This window comes from Puccinia triticina, chromosome 5A (assembly GCF_026914185.1).
Source record: "Puccinia triticina chromosome 5A, complete sequence".
NCBI lineage: Eukaryota > Fungi > Basidiomycota > Pucciniomycetes > Pucciniales > Pucciniaceae > Puccinia > Puccinia triticina.
The window spans coordinates 5,578,434-5,594,650 of record NC_070562.1 but is presented as its reverse complement, the minus strand read 5'-3'; the positions used below and the strand labels follow the sequence as shown (position 1 = coordinate 5,594,650).

At 46.0% G+C, this 16,217-nt stretch overlaps 2 protein-coding genes across 2 annotated transcripts; one reads left to right on the top strand and one right to left on the bottom strand.

The window, feature by feature from the left end:
* Positions 1-4,803: 4,803 nt before the first annotated feature.
* Positions 4,804-5,587, top strand: PtA15_5A667 (uncharacterized protein; the record flags this gene model as incomplete). The annotated part of the gene is made up of 5 exons (XM_053169452.1): positions 4,804-4,954; positions 5,038-5,103; positions 5,220-5,342; positions 5,420-5,497; positions 5,568-5,587. 5 exons carry the CDS (start codon positions 4,804-4,806, stop codon positions 5,585-5,587), a joined length of 438 nt encoding a protein of 145 aa, XP_053020648.1.
* Positions 5,588-7,039: 1,452 nt separating this feature from the next.
* On the bottom strand, positions 7,040-9,129 carry PtA15_5A666 (uncharacterized protein; the record flags this gene model as incomplete). The annotated part of the gene is made up of 9 exons (XM_053169451.1): positions 7,040-7,072; positions 7,133-7,242; positions 7,317-7,650; positions 7,727-7,904; positions 7,974-8,273; positions 8,381-8,662; positions 8,734-8,829; positions 8,911-8,954; positions 9,025-9,129. The coding sequence occupies 9 exons, from the start codon at positions 9,127-9,129 to the stop codon at positions 7,040-7,042; spliced, it is 1,482 nt and encodes a 493-aa protein (XP_053020647.1).
* Positions 9,130-16,217: the final 7,088 nt, after the last annotated feature.

Here is a 16,217-nt window from a genome sequence, read left to right as displayed (position 1 = left end):
TGTTCAATCCTACTAGGCCAGTAACTTTGTCAGACCATTTAACCTTGAGCTCCTTAGTTATCGCATCCTTCAACTCCGTCATCAATCCGTCACGAGATGCTACTACCAGGCCGTCATCTACATGTAGCCAGATGATGATGAAGTCTTCACCTCGGCGGTATGTGTAAAGAGACTGTTCGAGCTCTGAAACCGTGAATCCTAGAGCTTCCATTTTACTCTTGAAGAATAGCCACCAGCATCGCGCCGCTTGCCGCGTACCGTACATGGCTTTCTTGAGTTTTAGAATCTTCCCTTTGAGTTCCGGACGGATTTCTACAGGAGGCTGGACAAATACTTCTTCGTCGATCGGGCTGTAGAGATATGCCGAGCTGACGTCGAAGGTTGCCATCGGATAATGATACTTCATTGCCAGGGATATTAGCATGCGCAGAGTAATGAGGGAAGCTGTGGGTGCATATGTCTCATTACAATCCCGGCCCATCACCTGGTTAAAACCCTTCGCGACGTACCGAGCACGGAATATCTCTGGGTCCCCTTCTCTCTCGCCTGGTTTAATGACAAATACCCAACGGCAACCCAAAGGTTTCACGCCACCGAACGGCTCCACGACGTCCCACGCATCGAGTTCGAAAAATTTATCTATATCGTAGTTTGCTGCCTGGATCCATTTGGTCGCCTCCGGATTTGCCAGTGCTGCCTTGATGGTATTGGGTAGTCGCCTATCTTGAGTCACTGGAAGGTTTGATATCACTTCGCGTTCAGCTTTGGCGTTCATTTCTGTCTCTTCCTCGCCGAGCTTTAACACGATTTGATTGAGGATCAGATCTAGATCTCCCTTCTTGGGTTCCTTTTTCTTGACTGGTAGATTCTGGAATTCCGGGAAGATAACTGAAGTCAAGTGGATAATTCGTCCGTCTCGATTTGAGTGTATAAGCCAACCAGCTCCTGAAGCTGGATACCCAATAAGTTGTCCTTCAATTGCTCGTTGGGACAGCTTGTCTCTTTTCTCCTTAGGTACATGTACGATTGCTTGTGCGCCGAAGGGGTAGAGGTTGTTTGGGTCTGTTGGGATTCCGTACAGCGCGGTAACCGGACAAGAGTCGACCTTCTTGTTCGGGATTCTGTTGTGGATATGCGCAGCGAGTTGATATGCATAGCCCCAATAAGGTCGAGGCATCTGCGACTCATGTAGCATCGTTCTTGCCATATCGCCGAGGGTACGGTTGACTCTCTCCGCTTCGCCGTTCTGCTCGGGACTATATGGTGGTACCGGTGCCAGTTTTACTCCGATGGGAACTAAGAGCTTCTTCAAAGATGCCGTGTATTCAGGCGCGTTATCGCATCGGATACATTTGGGAAAACGACCAAATGAATTCTTGATGTGGTTCAGCCAAGACATGATCTTTGCTGGGACTTCACTTCTCTCTGTCATCAGATCGCACCAGATGTACGTCGAGGTGTGATCCCTCATGGTTAGCACGTAACGTTTTCCGGACATGTCGTGTGGGAACGGGCCAGCCACGTCGGATACAAGTAAGTCTAGCGGATTGTCGCGAGGTATTAGGGAGTTGCCGCCTGGGGACTTTTTGTCGATACTCTTCGATTTTGCGCACTGAGTACAGAAGAATGATTCCCACTTCTTGCCTTGTACTTCTTCCGGGTAATGATCATTGAGATATTTCCGTACAACCTCCTCAGAGACATGTCCTAGTCTCCGATGCCATAAGAATGGATCAAATGACGGACGTTGGGTGATTTTGTTCAATTTCAAAGACTGATGTAAGTGTGACAAAAACCAGCAGAAATTGCGATACAACGTGTTGAAAACAACATTGGTTGGGCTAGTTAACGTTGCCGATCGTCCTTGACAATTAAATTTCCATCCCACCTCCGTCAGACGACCGACCGAGAGGATGACACCGTCAACACCAGGGCAGTAGTATACGTCCTCAATCGTCACCGTTCCCTTTGTTGTCGGGATGGATATTGTCCCCTTGAACCTGACATCAACGGAGCAGTCAGCTACCACAAGCAAGATACGCCTAGGTATGGCGAGTTTTTCGCGAGATGTGTACATGTCAAGAGAGCCACTCACGTGGGTTGAGGCGCCAGAGTCTAATAGTATTTTTCCGTCACTGACTTCCGGAACATCTAGTTGGCGCAATCTGTTGTGTTTGCCGAAGTTGCGGTCCGGGGGCAAGTAATTTGAATCCGGGGCGTAGTGACCATCAGGAGGAGGTTGGATAACGCCCGACGCAACGTCCTCCCAAAATAAACGGCAATTGTTGTACCAATGTCCGTTTTGCTTGCAATAATGGCATTGGACGCCCCATTTTCCCGTGAGATTACTGTTGAGAGGAACACCACGGAACGCCGTTGCTTTCTCGATCGAAAGTTGCGGCTTAGGTTGAGATGTCGGCAATCCATTGTGCTGAGGCCCAGGTTGACGATTACTTTGCGGGTGTTGCGGAGGGAACCGGCGATGGGGTGGGGCATATCTGCCTGCATTCATGCGCACGGCATTGATGGCGTCTAGATCCATAGGGGTGTATTGATCTTCAATGGCTGCGCTAGATTTCTGTTGAGATTTCCCTGTTGCAGCTTGAATTACTGTCATGACATCGTTCAGGGAAACGTTAGTCGCCGTCTCGAGTTTTTGGCCGACTATGAATTCAAACGTCTTTGAATCAATCCCAGCAGGCGCCGAGAAGCTATTCTGTAAGCATAGCCCACCCATCTCCTCAAAAGATATCTTGAGTTGGGTCATTTCTGCCCACACCTTGCTCCATTTCGCTAGATCGACATCAGTTCCCGGGATCAATCGGTTCGCCATCAAGTCCGCAAACTGGTTAATAAGGTCGAGTTTGTGTTGTCAATCAGATCGATCGCATTGGCTTTTGAGACTCGTGAAGATTGTCCACGGGTCGTCCGAGTTGGTCCCGTCCACAATATCAAGCAGAGATGTCTCAATCGTCGACCGTAGGAGACACGCAATGGCTGCTTGGTCTTTGACGGACCTCGACTTGAAGTTCGCCTCTATCGCAGTGAACGTATCGGTGTTTTCGAACACGTATTTTAGCGTTCGGTTGATTTCTCGGTCCCAAACCTTGAAGTTAGCCTTTCCCTTTGCCAATCGTTTCTTTTTCGGGTTGTGCATGAAGTGAAGATCTAGGGGCTTTTTGTGGAAGCTATTGAGAACGCTATTCCCTTCAGGTTGTTGCGTAGGAGCGGGGATCAGGAGTGATAGTCGATCGATTTCGGCTTTCAGACGAAAGTAATCTTCAGCAGACGGTTGTCCGGCCATTTCGACGTCTACCCTGGAGGAGGATTGAGCGGGTTGGTTGAATCGTTCGTACGATCTCTTCTGATTTTCTTCAAATTCTCGGATCGTCCGGAGTCTATCTTCTTCTTCTTTTTCTCTTTTGATTTGCTGTTTTTCCAAAGTTTCTTTTATCGCTTTTTCTTGAATTTCTTTTATTTTTCCTCCTCTTCCGACCATTCAATTGTTGGTCTCCCGAGAAATGAATTCGATACACGGTTAGCGGATGGTAGAATACGGCTTTTAACCTATAAGAAGCTGATGGGATGTGAATCTGACGACAAGAAACACGTCGCCAATCAGCTCTGAGCACGCCCGGTATCGATCCAACTCTCGGTATGATTACTCACCTGACGACAAGAAACACGTCGCCGATCAGCTCTGAGCACGCCCGGTATCGATCCAACTCTCGGTGAAGAAAGAGTAGAACCGGTACCGGGCGGCGAGCTAGACTACATACAAGTTGGCCGCAGCCGCAGTAGACTATGACGATGAATACATGCATGATGATGAGATGGTTAAGGTTGTGTAACTCTGATTACCTAGGTTTGCGATCTTGGTAACCTCCGGCTCCTAACAAGTTTGACTTAAAGTTCTACGGAACTCACACCCTCCCGCTTCGGCAATCAACAAGGACCCCTGGCGAGCTGATAGAAATCCGCGCTTGATGAGCACACTCTGACTCGGCGAGCCGGTCGACCCTCCAAGCAATTCTGAAAAGTTATCTACGCTGCTATGAGCTCTCAGCAATCCTGTCTTACCCGCCAAAAGCTCCGGCCGAACTGGCTCAGTACCCGCCCGACGACCATGAGCTGACAAGCTGCTGAAAAAAGCAGCTCGCTGATGACCCTGTTTCGGGTCTCAACAATCGCGTCCAAAGTGCTTTAACAACCCCAGGGCTTAGTCAGCCCCGCTACCATCGACTGAGACTCTGCGGTTTGCTAGCCTGCATTTTGCAGGATCCAACACGAATGCTCTAAACTTGAACCTTTACCGTAGCCACCGCTCACGTGTCGTCGCGTACCCTTACGACTGTGGCCAAATCGCGCTCAACCAGACCCTTAGAGCCCTGAGTCTGCCTCAACCAGAACGGTAGTGCCCTCGGCACCACCATAGCCGTAGGCACAACACGATTTTTCCTAGAAATACTGGACTTCTTTCTCCCCAAGAGCTGATCTTATCCACTTCCTTTACCCCACTCACCAATCATCTTCGTATCATCAACACACCCTCAATACATCGTCGAGCAGCCAATCACTTCGAGCTCGCGACGACCCGATCCGCGGCATTGACTACTCCCCTATCCTCTTGGCCTTAATCCCATCCATTTCTTTCTCATCTTCGAGCTCTTCCCTTTTTTTTCTATCATCTTTTGCCAACTACCTTTTCTCTCAGTCACTTGAATCCTTGCACTCTCCACCCTTCTTCCCAGCATAATATCAACATCGAGTCGTCCTTTCCCAATCCACCCACAACCACCCGAAATGGCCTTCGTTAATCTCCTCCACAGAGCTCACACTATCATACTTATCATAGCTGCCATTGCCAATCTTTGCTCAACAGAGGATGTTGCACCGACGCATTACAGGTCATGTGATGCATACCTTTTCCCCAGCGGCAATCCTAATGAGTTCGGTAAGCATGATTAGACCGCTCTTCCGATTGATTCTATGTAAAAAGCCTCTAGCTCATAATTACAACTTTCTCGCTTTTCGAAGTTTGCAACAGCGGCGCCGTGGATTATCATTGCGTGGACACTTCCTGCGGAGAGTACACTTTGACCTGTGAGCATTCAATCCTTTTCCTTTTTTTTGCATGGTATCAGGTGGTGTCACAGTGAATCGAAGCAAGTTGAATCTCTTCTCGGGTCGGTATTGGCTTTGTTTGATATCACAATCAGGGGACAAATTCACCTTCACAGATTGTCTGGCCTATGTCAATTACGGCAAGAGCCGAGCTTTGACCACCAACAATAAAGCTATTGTATCTCCATTTCAGTATCACGTATCGGCTTACTATACTGGTAAGCCTTCATGATGATTGATTTGATGGATGCCTTTCCATGCAACTGCTAAAGATTTCAACCCTGGTTATACATAGATGTCCAAGATAGGGATGACAAAAATTGGTACAGGTGTCCATTCTCCCTCGAGAACAGTTTCAATTCCCGACGAGCAAGTGGGTGCTGCTCATAACAAGTTTAATCTGGAACTCACAAACTGACACACCCTGTTCATTAAATCATCAGCCTGTACCGACTGCAAATGATCATATCTCATCACAATACCGCCAGTTGGGCATTATTTTTGATTGGGAGAGGAAACCCTCAAAGTGGACTCAACATAGGTTGATCAAATCGTAGTTGATTTCCGTTTGTTTCTAAAAACATAGACATTAAGACCATTCTTTCCCCTTCTCACAACGTTGTATCACTCATGCCCAAAGCAATTGTCTCTCTAGTGATCATGAGATGAATGGCTCTATCCCAATTGCGTGTCATCTACTAGATTTCTGACCCATCAAGCGTTTACTCTCTTTTTCTGATCTCTTGTTTTTTCTTTCTTGCACATGAATTTATACATCATCTCCCCAATCCACGTCCCCGCTTTCTTCGTGGCCCGTGCCATTAATGTGGACAGGCAAGTCGAAGCCCCTCTCGATCCATCCTAGCATTTTTTTTCTATGCACTTTTGAGCCAAGAATATGATGCAAAGGCGTGTGTCGACAATCGTTTCCCGCACGTGTTTATGTTCCCCGAGCCAAAATAATCCCACCAAACCTTCTCTCTCTCCAAGGTCTGCCGTGATGCAATCTTGTTCAGAGCTTTGAAAGCGAACTTAACCAAGTCCCTCCCCCGCCTGAGGTGAAAGCAAACTTAACCAAGTCCCTCCCCCGCCTGGGACTCCGGCGAAGCCTCAGGCGGGACTTAGTTCAGTTCGCTTTGAAAGGCTCATATAATCAGGTATGTATTGTGAGCATGAACAACTCTTTTGTCAAATGTTTGTGAGTTCAGTGGAATCTGAGGATAGCCACAGGGAGAGGATTCGTGTCGGTTGACCAAGGCTGTTCCGGCTGGGACCTGCTGGGACCTCCTCGCAATCCTGTAGTAAGAACTCTCCGCCCCACATACATACTCAGCAGCACAGACTGACCTTCTGTCTATTTCCAGCTCACCCTTTTCCTCCACTCACCATCTCATTTTCATTTCGATTTCCTTCATTTGACAAAATTTTGGCTTCTTCTTTGAGCTTTTCTCACCCACTCATTATATCTTATCTGCGTGCAGGGGAGTATCATCATTTGTTGCTAAAAGCACTTCTATTCTGTGTTTGTGGAGTAGGCGAAGATCACAAGAGATCTAGAGTCTCCGGCTGTTCTCTTTGCTGGTAAGAGGCTGGACATATCCATACGTACAATCCGTGCCAAAATCAAAAGAGAAAACCACGTGTCCATTGCATAGTAAAAGAACCAAATTCAAGCTAACAATGAGGAGATGAAGAGAAAAGACGATGAAGAAGACAATGAGACTGCATTGTACATAATATAGAGGAGACAGCCATGAAAAACGAGAAAAAGATGGGGGGAAAATGCAGTAGGAGATTACAGAAGATAATGATACATTATTCATACAAGGATTGGATTGATAACGAAGCAGGACAGGGGAGGAGAAGCAAGGATTTATGTCCACACAAGGACGCGCCGGAACTTCGGAAAAGGGTGTTACAATCTAGAGCCTTTGATTTGAGGCAACGGCTGTACAAGAAAAGAAGAGTCAATAAAAGGTAACAGGCGGAAGAGGGAGAAGAGACGGACGATATAGTTCTGCTGGGCCTTGAAGTCGGGAGTCGTGTCGACGATGCGGTTGGTGAGTGCGGAGATATCGACCATGTCGGGGGACAGGTGTTCGAGCGACGGGGCGCCGACTGGAGGTTGGAGGAGATTACAGACGGGGGTCAGCGAGACGGAGATGGAGAAGCCCGGGAAGGAAGGACTGAACTGAGACGCATGTTCATCTCGAGCTCGTCCTTGAGGATCTGGATAGCCCGGACGACGCCCTGGGCGCCATAGACCGAGTAGGCATACAAGAAGGGGCGGCCGATCCCGACCGCCGTCGCGCCCAGACACAGCGCCTTCAGCACGTCGCTCGCCCGCCGCACCCCGCCGTCCATGAACACCCCGAACTTCTCTGGTTGCCACGTCCCCATACTCTTTAGCTTCGTCACCACTTCCACGAGCACTTCGAGCCCCGATCGGCTGTAGTCTAGCTGTCGCCCGCCGTGGTTCGAGAGGACTATTCCGGCCAAGCCGTGTTTTTGGGCCAGCACTGCATCCTACAACACCACAGAAAAGTCGCATTAAGATCTCGCTGGGGGGCTTCTTTGGTGAAGAGAAAGGAAAGAGGGATACCTCCCAGCATTGGACGCCTTTCAGAAGGATAGGAAGACTCGTGAGGCTCTTGAGCCACGGGATATCGACCCACGAAAGACTGGCATCGATGAAGCTACTAATAGCTCTCGTAGCGCCCTGACTGCGGTCGACGTTTTCGTTATCTTGATTCTGGACGTCCGAGCCGAGATCCTCGAACCTTAGACGACTCGGCCAAAGCATCAGCGGAAGAGGACACGCCAATCAAGGGAGGAGGGGGGTACAAAACTTGAGGCGCATGTCTTTTTCGCGTCTGCCTAATTGGGGTGCGTCGACGGTGATGAAGAAGGCCTTGATTCCGGCTCGGACGGCGTTGAGGATGAGCCGGGCGGTCTTGGCGCGGTCGGTGTTGACATAGACCTGGTACCATTGGGTCTGTCCCGGGACCCGGGCCTGGACGAGCTCGTCGAATGCGCACGAGGCGAGGGTGGGGATCATCTGGATCAGGCCCTGCTTGCCCGCGGCGATCGTCAGGTTCTTCTCGCCCATCGGATGGCCGAGCTTTCCCAGTGCTGTGGCCGTGATATATCTGGTCACCCCCCCCCCCCCCCCCACACACACACACACACAAACACACAAAACAGAGCCTGTTGAGGACGGGAAAGTGAGGGGGAGAGGACGGCGAGGGATGCTTACATGGGCATGCTGGACCGGGACCCCAGCAAGACGCACGAATAGTCGATCGTCCGCACGTCTCGCAGGATCCGGGGCCGGAACCAGACCCGCTGAAACGCGGCGCGGTTCTCCCGGAGCGAGATCTCGTCGTCCGCGCCGGAGGAGTAGTACGCCCAAGCCTGGGGATTCAGCCGAGAGGTGGCGATCGACTCGAGGTCGTAGAGACTCAGGCAGCTCGAGAGACTCGGCAGTTGGGCCTCCCCGTTCTCGGCTGGCTTGGTGTTGGGCGGCTCGGGCTGCAAGCTTGGATGTGCATCCTTTCGTCAGGTCTTTCTGTTTCGCTTGCGGGAGAAGCAGGGATGATGAGGACTGACGATTGCAGATCGGCGTCCGGGACCGGGCCCTTGTGGTGTTTCTTATCCAGATACTCTTCGATCGTGCCCGGGGGATGGATGGGCTCGTACGCCAGTCTATTTTGTTTTGAGAAGAAACCAGAACACATGAGGGTCCGAGCCGCTGCCAGTGAGAGAGGGGAATCTGCGGGGACTGACGTGGCGTCTTTGCCGGCATACTTGAGGATGATCGCTTGTCCTCCCTGGGGGGCGGACAGCTGTCAGCGGCACTCCGGTCTGTAGGTCGAGCTTGGTGGGACGGGCACGCTTAACTGGATGCTCGGGGAGGAAGTCGGTGAGGTCGTATGCTTGTTTGTGGATGACCACCCAGCATGAGCGTGGGTTGTTGTGCTTCGTGATCTCTGCTCCGCTCGGCATCCTTCCCAGTCCTCGTCGTCCTCTTCGTCGTTTGCTGATGTTTTTATTTTTTTATTTTTCCTTCCTTCCGCCCTGAGTATCCATTTCTTCGGGGACACCCCCGGGAGGACGCTCCCCGTGGAAATATTCCTGTTGAGATCACCATAGCTTTCGCGTGCAGCTGCGAACTCAAGAGTCAACACACCTCCCTCCGCAAACTTAACTAAACAAGTCCCTCCCAAGGGAGGCCGAAGGCCCCCTTCCCTCCAGTGGGCCTCCGGGACTAAGCCAAGCTCGCTACCTCCCTGTCCCGCTTGCGCCTCACTATGTTCACCTGGGAAAAACACAGCTGACACCCGTATGAACCTGTTAAAAGGCAAGAGCCAAGAAAGAGGACCAACTTGAATCCACCGTCCTGTTGTTTTGGTTGAACCGACTTGACAGGTCTGATCTACGGAAACAGTTGACCAGCTGACTTCGCTGAAGTATCTCCGTCATATTGCAAAGTAGTAAAACACTGTTCGCATTGTGCCACCCGGAGGGAGGGTCTTGTCGTGCGGTTAAACGTTGTTGTATGCATTCATAGATAGTCCGGCGGGTTTTTTTGAGGTAATATTCCTTCAGAGAGCTACAGATGACATTTTTTCCGATGCGACGACCCTCTATTCATCAATCTAAAAAATGATACACTTGGCGTACCAAACGTGAGCAATCTCAAGTGCCAGGAGTTTGACTCCAAGGTCGACTTGTTGGACCGACCCACGACTTGTCTCAGCAGAAAGACACACCTCGAAAAGACGTGTTTGGGTAGATAAATAGCGAGGGCATAGGCCCGTGTTGTGCTGAAGTCGAGGCAGAGTATGATCAGATACTTGTCCGAGGCCCACTCGTTAGTCCAACTGACCATTTGTCGCAGGGAAGACAACCACTTGGTATAAGCTTTGGTGTATGGTAAGGGCAAGGCCATGGGTACATCAATGGGTATTGTTTTCCGGTTCTTTTATTGTTCAGACTTGTGTGATGAAAAGTAATTGCCTGGGACACAGCGACCTTCCTAGTGCATTACCACTGGGTTCTCCGCAAGAAGAGGGGGCCGGCCTTCATCATAAATTGCAGGCCCATGATTCTGCAGTTTAAATTTTTTACCCTCCGAGTTCTCCCATCACCATCATGCACAAAATCATTTCAACAATTATGGTGTTCAAAGTTGGTTTGCATAATTTTATGCATGCATAAATCATAAAATCATAAAATCTTTTTTGCAGGGGATATGACTGTCTGATTATGTAATACAAAATTTCCTCACCAAAATATTTTTATGATTTTATGATTTATGCATGCATGAAATTATGCAAACCAACTTTGAACACCATAAATCCTGAACTGTCTGCTTAATTATCCCAGAGCATAGTTTCACAGAAATGCTTTCATCCAAGATCCTAGTTTCTCCCTGCTTTTGCATTACTATGACGGTGTAGCACACCCACTTTCACCTATAAACTTCCTAGTCAAAAGAGGAGAATTTCACAAATTGTCAGAAGCCACCCACATGCCCATTAATGAGGAAAAGAGTGTGTGAATTGGGTTGGATTGTATGTCAATATTTTCATTTATTCTTTGTTCCAAATGACAGATTGGGATTCAGAATCAAAAGATTGAATATTGATATTTGCTGGTTACTGGTTTGCAGCCGCTCAAGGGTTGGGAAAATCACATAGTAGGTCAATAAATTCAGTGTTCTTGGTTCCCTTGTCTGCATTATTGGAAGATTTGGATTTTTCATATTTACATGCAATGCCCAAATCTGATGTACATCCCCTATAGTGCATGAAAAGGTTCAACTACCAGGCAAGATTACCTCCTTCTTGGAATCCAAACCTGCATACACACCTGTCATCAGCAAAGAGAAAGAAAGTGAGTTTTTAACCCTTGGCTCTGATCATAAGAAAAAAGTTGCAAAATATTAGTGAGCTTTCTTTGACTGCTTTTATCTGATCATCAATTGCAATTTGCATTTCTTTTGAAAAAACAAAAAGGTGTAGAAAATCTACTTGATTTGCTCAGCCATTGGACCAAAAACTCTGCCAATCCATTCAATAAAAATGAAGCTTCTCCTGAGCAAATTAACATTTTAATCTCAGCCTTGAAAGAAGCAACAAACAAAAGTTTTTTTACTGAAATCATAAGGTCAAATCACATGGGTTCAAATAATCCAGGTTTCATTAGACTAGTTGGAAAAACAATAGATGAATTCGTAAACAGTCTAAAAAGTCCTGAAGTAAAGAAAGCTGTTGGAGGAATTTTACAACATTATGATCCTGAAGAGGCAAATTCTTTGATTGAACCCCTCAGTAATTTTTTAAGCAAGAAGAGCACCAGGATTGAAAATCAAACAACAATCCCTAGAGTTCTTTCAGCAGAAGCGCACTGTAAGTCATAAAATCAATGCTTTCCTTTGTCTTTGATGGAAGACTTGAATTTTTTATATTCTACACTGCTGAAATTTGATTGTTTCACTTTTAGCAGCTGAAAAGGTTCAACTACCAGGCAAGATTGTCTCTTCCTTGAGGTCTAACCCTGAGGACGCAGCTGTCATCAGCAAGGAGGAAGGAGGTTAGTTTTTGAACCTTGAATATGATCATATGAAAACATTTGCCACATATACTTGTGCTTTCTATGAGTGCATTTTATCTGATTATTAACTTTTTTTTTTGAAAAAATACAAGTTTTAAAAGATATGATTGATACAATAGCCAGCATAACAAAAGATACTGCTGATCCATTCAAGATAGCCAAAGCTTCTCCTGAAAGAATTAATAGTTTAACATCAGCCTTGAAAGAAGCCAAAGACACTTTTTTTTTCCCAGAAATGGTAAGGTTAAATTACAGGGGCTCAAATAATCCAGGTTACATTAGAGTGGTTAATAAACCAATAAAAGACTTCACTAACAGTCTGCATACTCCTGAATCAAAGAAAACTGCACAAGAAATTTTACAAAATTTCAATCCTGAAGTGCCTCATTCTATGATTGCAGCCCTCAAGAAATTCTTAAGAAATTAGAAAAGCCCTAAGATTAACCATGGAAAAACAAGCCCTACATTTATTTCTTCAGCTTTTCATCTTATTTAGGAATAAACCATAAATTATTCAAGAATTTATGCACTGCATACACTCTTTACATATTCTGTCTGCAAAAATTGTGACATTCTCCAAAATACTTTTATCTACAGTGTCCTACATTAATTCATTGTCATTTCACAGCATCTCTATACTCCCTTCATCAACACAATGAAAAGCTCCCGGGTGATGGGGCTTCATGGGCCGCTTGGGTTCTTTGCGGAGTTGGGTTGAACCCTGGGGGGTGCTGCAGCGTATTCGCCTTGGAAAAATGAGGCCTTACTGAGCTGGGACTGGAGTTCAAAGATTGCATCAAAGTAGGGATGTCTCCGTGGGTTGTTTTGAGACCGGATATGAGTATAAGAATGCACCCGAGTCCATGATATTCATAGGCGTCTTGGTTTGATGCCGGGCGGCAGCAGCTACTGTTCATTTCATTTTGTAGTCCTGCCGATAGCAAGGGGCTCAGGATTGATTGTACATCTGCCTGATGTCGGGTGCCAGTATCCATTCATTCCATGTCGCGTTGCCGAGGTTGCAATAATCGACTCCGATCGCACGAGGACCTTCCAGCTGGTCAACTCAGTCTCCTACAGTGACATTGATAGTGATAGGCGGGAACCATGGCAACAAACCCTCAATACCTGTCAACCAGTGCTCGAGGTTAAACCCAATGGACTCAGTCAGCAGCTGACTGTCTTGAAGGACTATTTAGCCTGGGAAGGTTGACTAGGAATTGGATTGTCTCTAACCTTGAACCACATTTTGTCATAACTCAATCCCAGTGTGCTTATTACATTGTCAAAAATAGAAAAGGAAAAATGATGGATCACACACTTGTCTTCATCGTCGGACTACTGGTTCTTGGCTCTTTCGCACTTGGTGGCGATGTAAATTGTAGAACTTATGATCTCATCAAAACAGATTGTGCAAAGTATGTTGAATGCACATTTCTTCCATTTTTGTTTTGGTCCATCCAATGATCTCATATCACCCAGTTTGCTTTTACGCTTACTAGACTGGTATCCATTGATTTTCTTTTGCAAAACAGGGCTAGAGACTCAATACACTATGTCCCTGGTACAACCGCACTCAATGCCGCTGAAAAAACTGTGGTTGCCAGCTCCAACAATTGCATGGCAAGTTTTTTGCTGTAGACCTTGCATTCCTAACAAGCCCTTCAATTCAAACTAATTTTAATTCACAAAAAAACTTAAAGATTTTCATCACTATAAAACCTACTAAGGCTGGTAAAAGTGGTCCCAAACCAGATGTTCTGCATCATCCAATCATAAAGTCCCTACCGTGAGTACAACTTAAAGCTGGATGTTTTTTTTTAAAAAAAAAATAAAAACAAAAAATCTGAATTGACTCTCCTTTTCAGTACTGTACACAAGAATGAAATAGATGGTGCAATAAACACAATTTTGAAATGCAAAAAAACAGTACGCATCTGGCTCAATGAACCTGGTTGATTGTTGAAGCAAATAGTTTCAATTTTTAATTCTTTTTTCAGTCTGGAAGTTTGGATAGCAATTTTGGTAGTGGAAGCATCAGTGTTTCTGTTTCAGACATTCTTCCCACATATGCAGCAACCTATGGCCCCAATCAAAAAATGGATGCACCAATTTGTTTAGGCACAAAAGCCCTTCCAAGCAAACAGAAGGATTGTAAAGAGTTTGCTCTTTACTTCTTCAAACACAAATGAATTTATGTATGGTTCGCATCTGATTATGGTTTTATATTTCAACAGAGCTTTTGAAAAAATTAAACAGAACAAAGAAGGTCAATTAATTTCAGTCTCTGGAGGCTTGTCAGAGATCCATAAGGCCTCACAAGGCTCCTGTACTGTGAGTCAGATTGTTTCAGCCAACACATTCAGAAATCTTTATTTTATTTTTATTGATTTTTAATGGTGTCATATGAAACCAAAATCAATCCATTATCACACAATTAGATACAAATTGATTCCACTTCAAGTGATTCATTACCTATTGTTTTGTAAGTTTTGGATGGATATTTCACTAATAAATAAACATCTAATTAACACAACTTACCATAATATATGTGCTATTATTTTTAAAATGCAGAAAGGCAAAAGATACATTTAATTTAATGAATAGTATTCTTCTTACATGTAACACCCAGGTAAGTTGTACTTCAATTTTTGTAGATATTTGGAAGCTGAATCTTGATTGTATTGATAGACTGGTTATTTGGCACATGTTGGAGGGACAAAGGGACTAAATGGAAGGATAAAAGTGGAAGTATCTTAGGACTGGTACACACATATTAATTCATTGAACCTTTTCATTTGTATACCACATATATGGAACTTTTAAATACTCTCATGAACACATATTACTTAGTTTGGCTTGCTATATACTTGATTTAAAATTTTCTGAGAGAGGTGAAGAATTTTAAAATGTATTAAATCTCAAGCTATTCCGGTTCATTTATTTACCAAAATGTCTTTTCATATTTCCAGAATTTATTGTATTTACAGACCTATTTTGCGCAGAAGCAAAACTCTCTTGGCACACAGAATTGACTGTCCCCCAATGTCAAGCCCGCTGTGCGTGCAAGCAAAAAAACATTTTGCACACAGCAATCTCCCCCAAATGAAGCAAGGGTCTTTCCTCATTTTCTTGATAAATAAAAAGAGGGGTTTTCCTTCCTTAGGATCACCAAATGAATTTTTGCTGGTGACACAGGTACTTGTTTGATCAGGGAAGAAAACACAACTATCAATGGCCGGTCAGCACTGGCCATTGAGGGCAGTAGAATGGTCATTGGGAGGACTGATCCTCTTGATGACCATTACAAACTAGCCATTGCAAGGACTCAATCCCCTTAATGACTGGTTAGTGCCAGTGATTGGGAGGACACAGCTCTCTCAATGAAGGGTGATCAGGGAAGAGAACACAACTATCAATGGCCGGTCAGCACTGGCCATTGAGGGCAGTAGACTGGTCATTGGGAGGACTGATCCTCTTGATGACCATTACAAACTAGCCATTGCAAGGACTCAATCCCCTTAATGACCGGTTAGTGCCAGTGATTGGGAGGACACAGCTCTCTCAATGAAGGGTGCATACTAGTCATTGAGAGGAATCAATCCCCTTTATTACCTGCTTGAGTACACTACCCTTTCAATGACAGGACAGACCGGTAATTGAGAGGGTCAAGTCCTCTCAATTACAGGTCTGAACCCATCATTGAGAGGGATGAATTCTATCTATGACTGGCACCAACCAGTCATTGAGAGGGCTATTTACTCTTGTGGCGGGTGTTGACCATGGGTACCCGGGTAGGGATGAAACCAGGTTGGGTTTGGGTTGGAAAACAGTGCCCAAACCCAACCCGTAATTGAGTGTGGGTTGGGTTGGGTTGGGTCAGATTTGGAAATATGCTGCCCAAACCCAACCCAACATCTTTACACTAGCACTGTTCACGTAAGAAATCTATGACCATGTGAGAGATATACATCAGCATACTTTCCCAGCCAAATTGGCTGGCACAATGGGATAAACTTTATTTCAATCTTGCTGATGTTTAGCTTACGTGAACAGTGCTACTGTTTTGGGACATGGGATGACCCAACAGGACTTGGGTTGAACCAACCTATCAGGTGCCAAAAAACCCCAACTTGACTGTGGGAGGCGTCATGGTTGGGTTGCATCTTTACACTGTTTTGGGACATGGGATGACCCAACAGGACTTGGGTTGAACCAACCTATTAGGTGCCAAAAAACCCCAACTTGACTGTGGGAGGCGTCATGGTTGGGTTGCAGGCCAACCCAATTCAAAAATAGGCTGCCCAAACCTGACCCAAAAATCTAGTGGGTCTGTGGCGGGTTGGGTCAAAAAACAGTTTTTGAGACAAAAGCCAACCTGAACCCAGCCCCAGACCCAAAACAGTTCAGGTACCCGGCGGGACAACCCTACTCACTTTCAACCCTATACCTGGTGTTTTTTCACCAAATTCCAA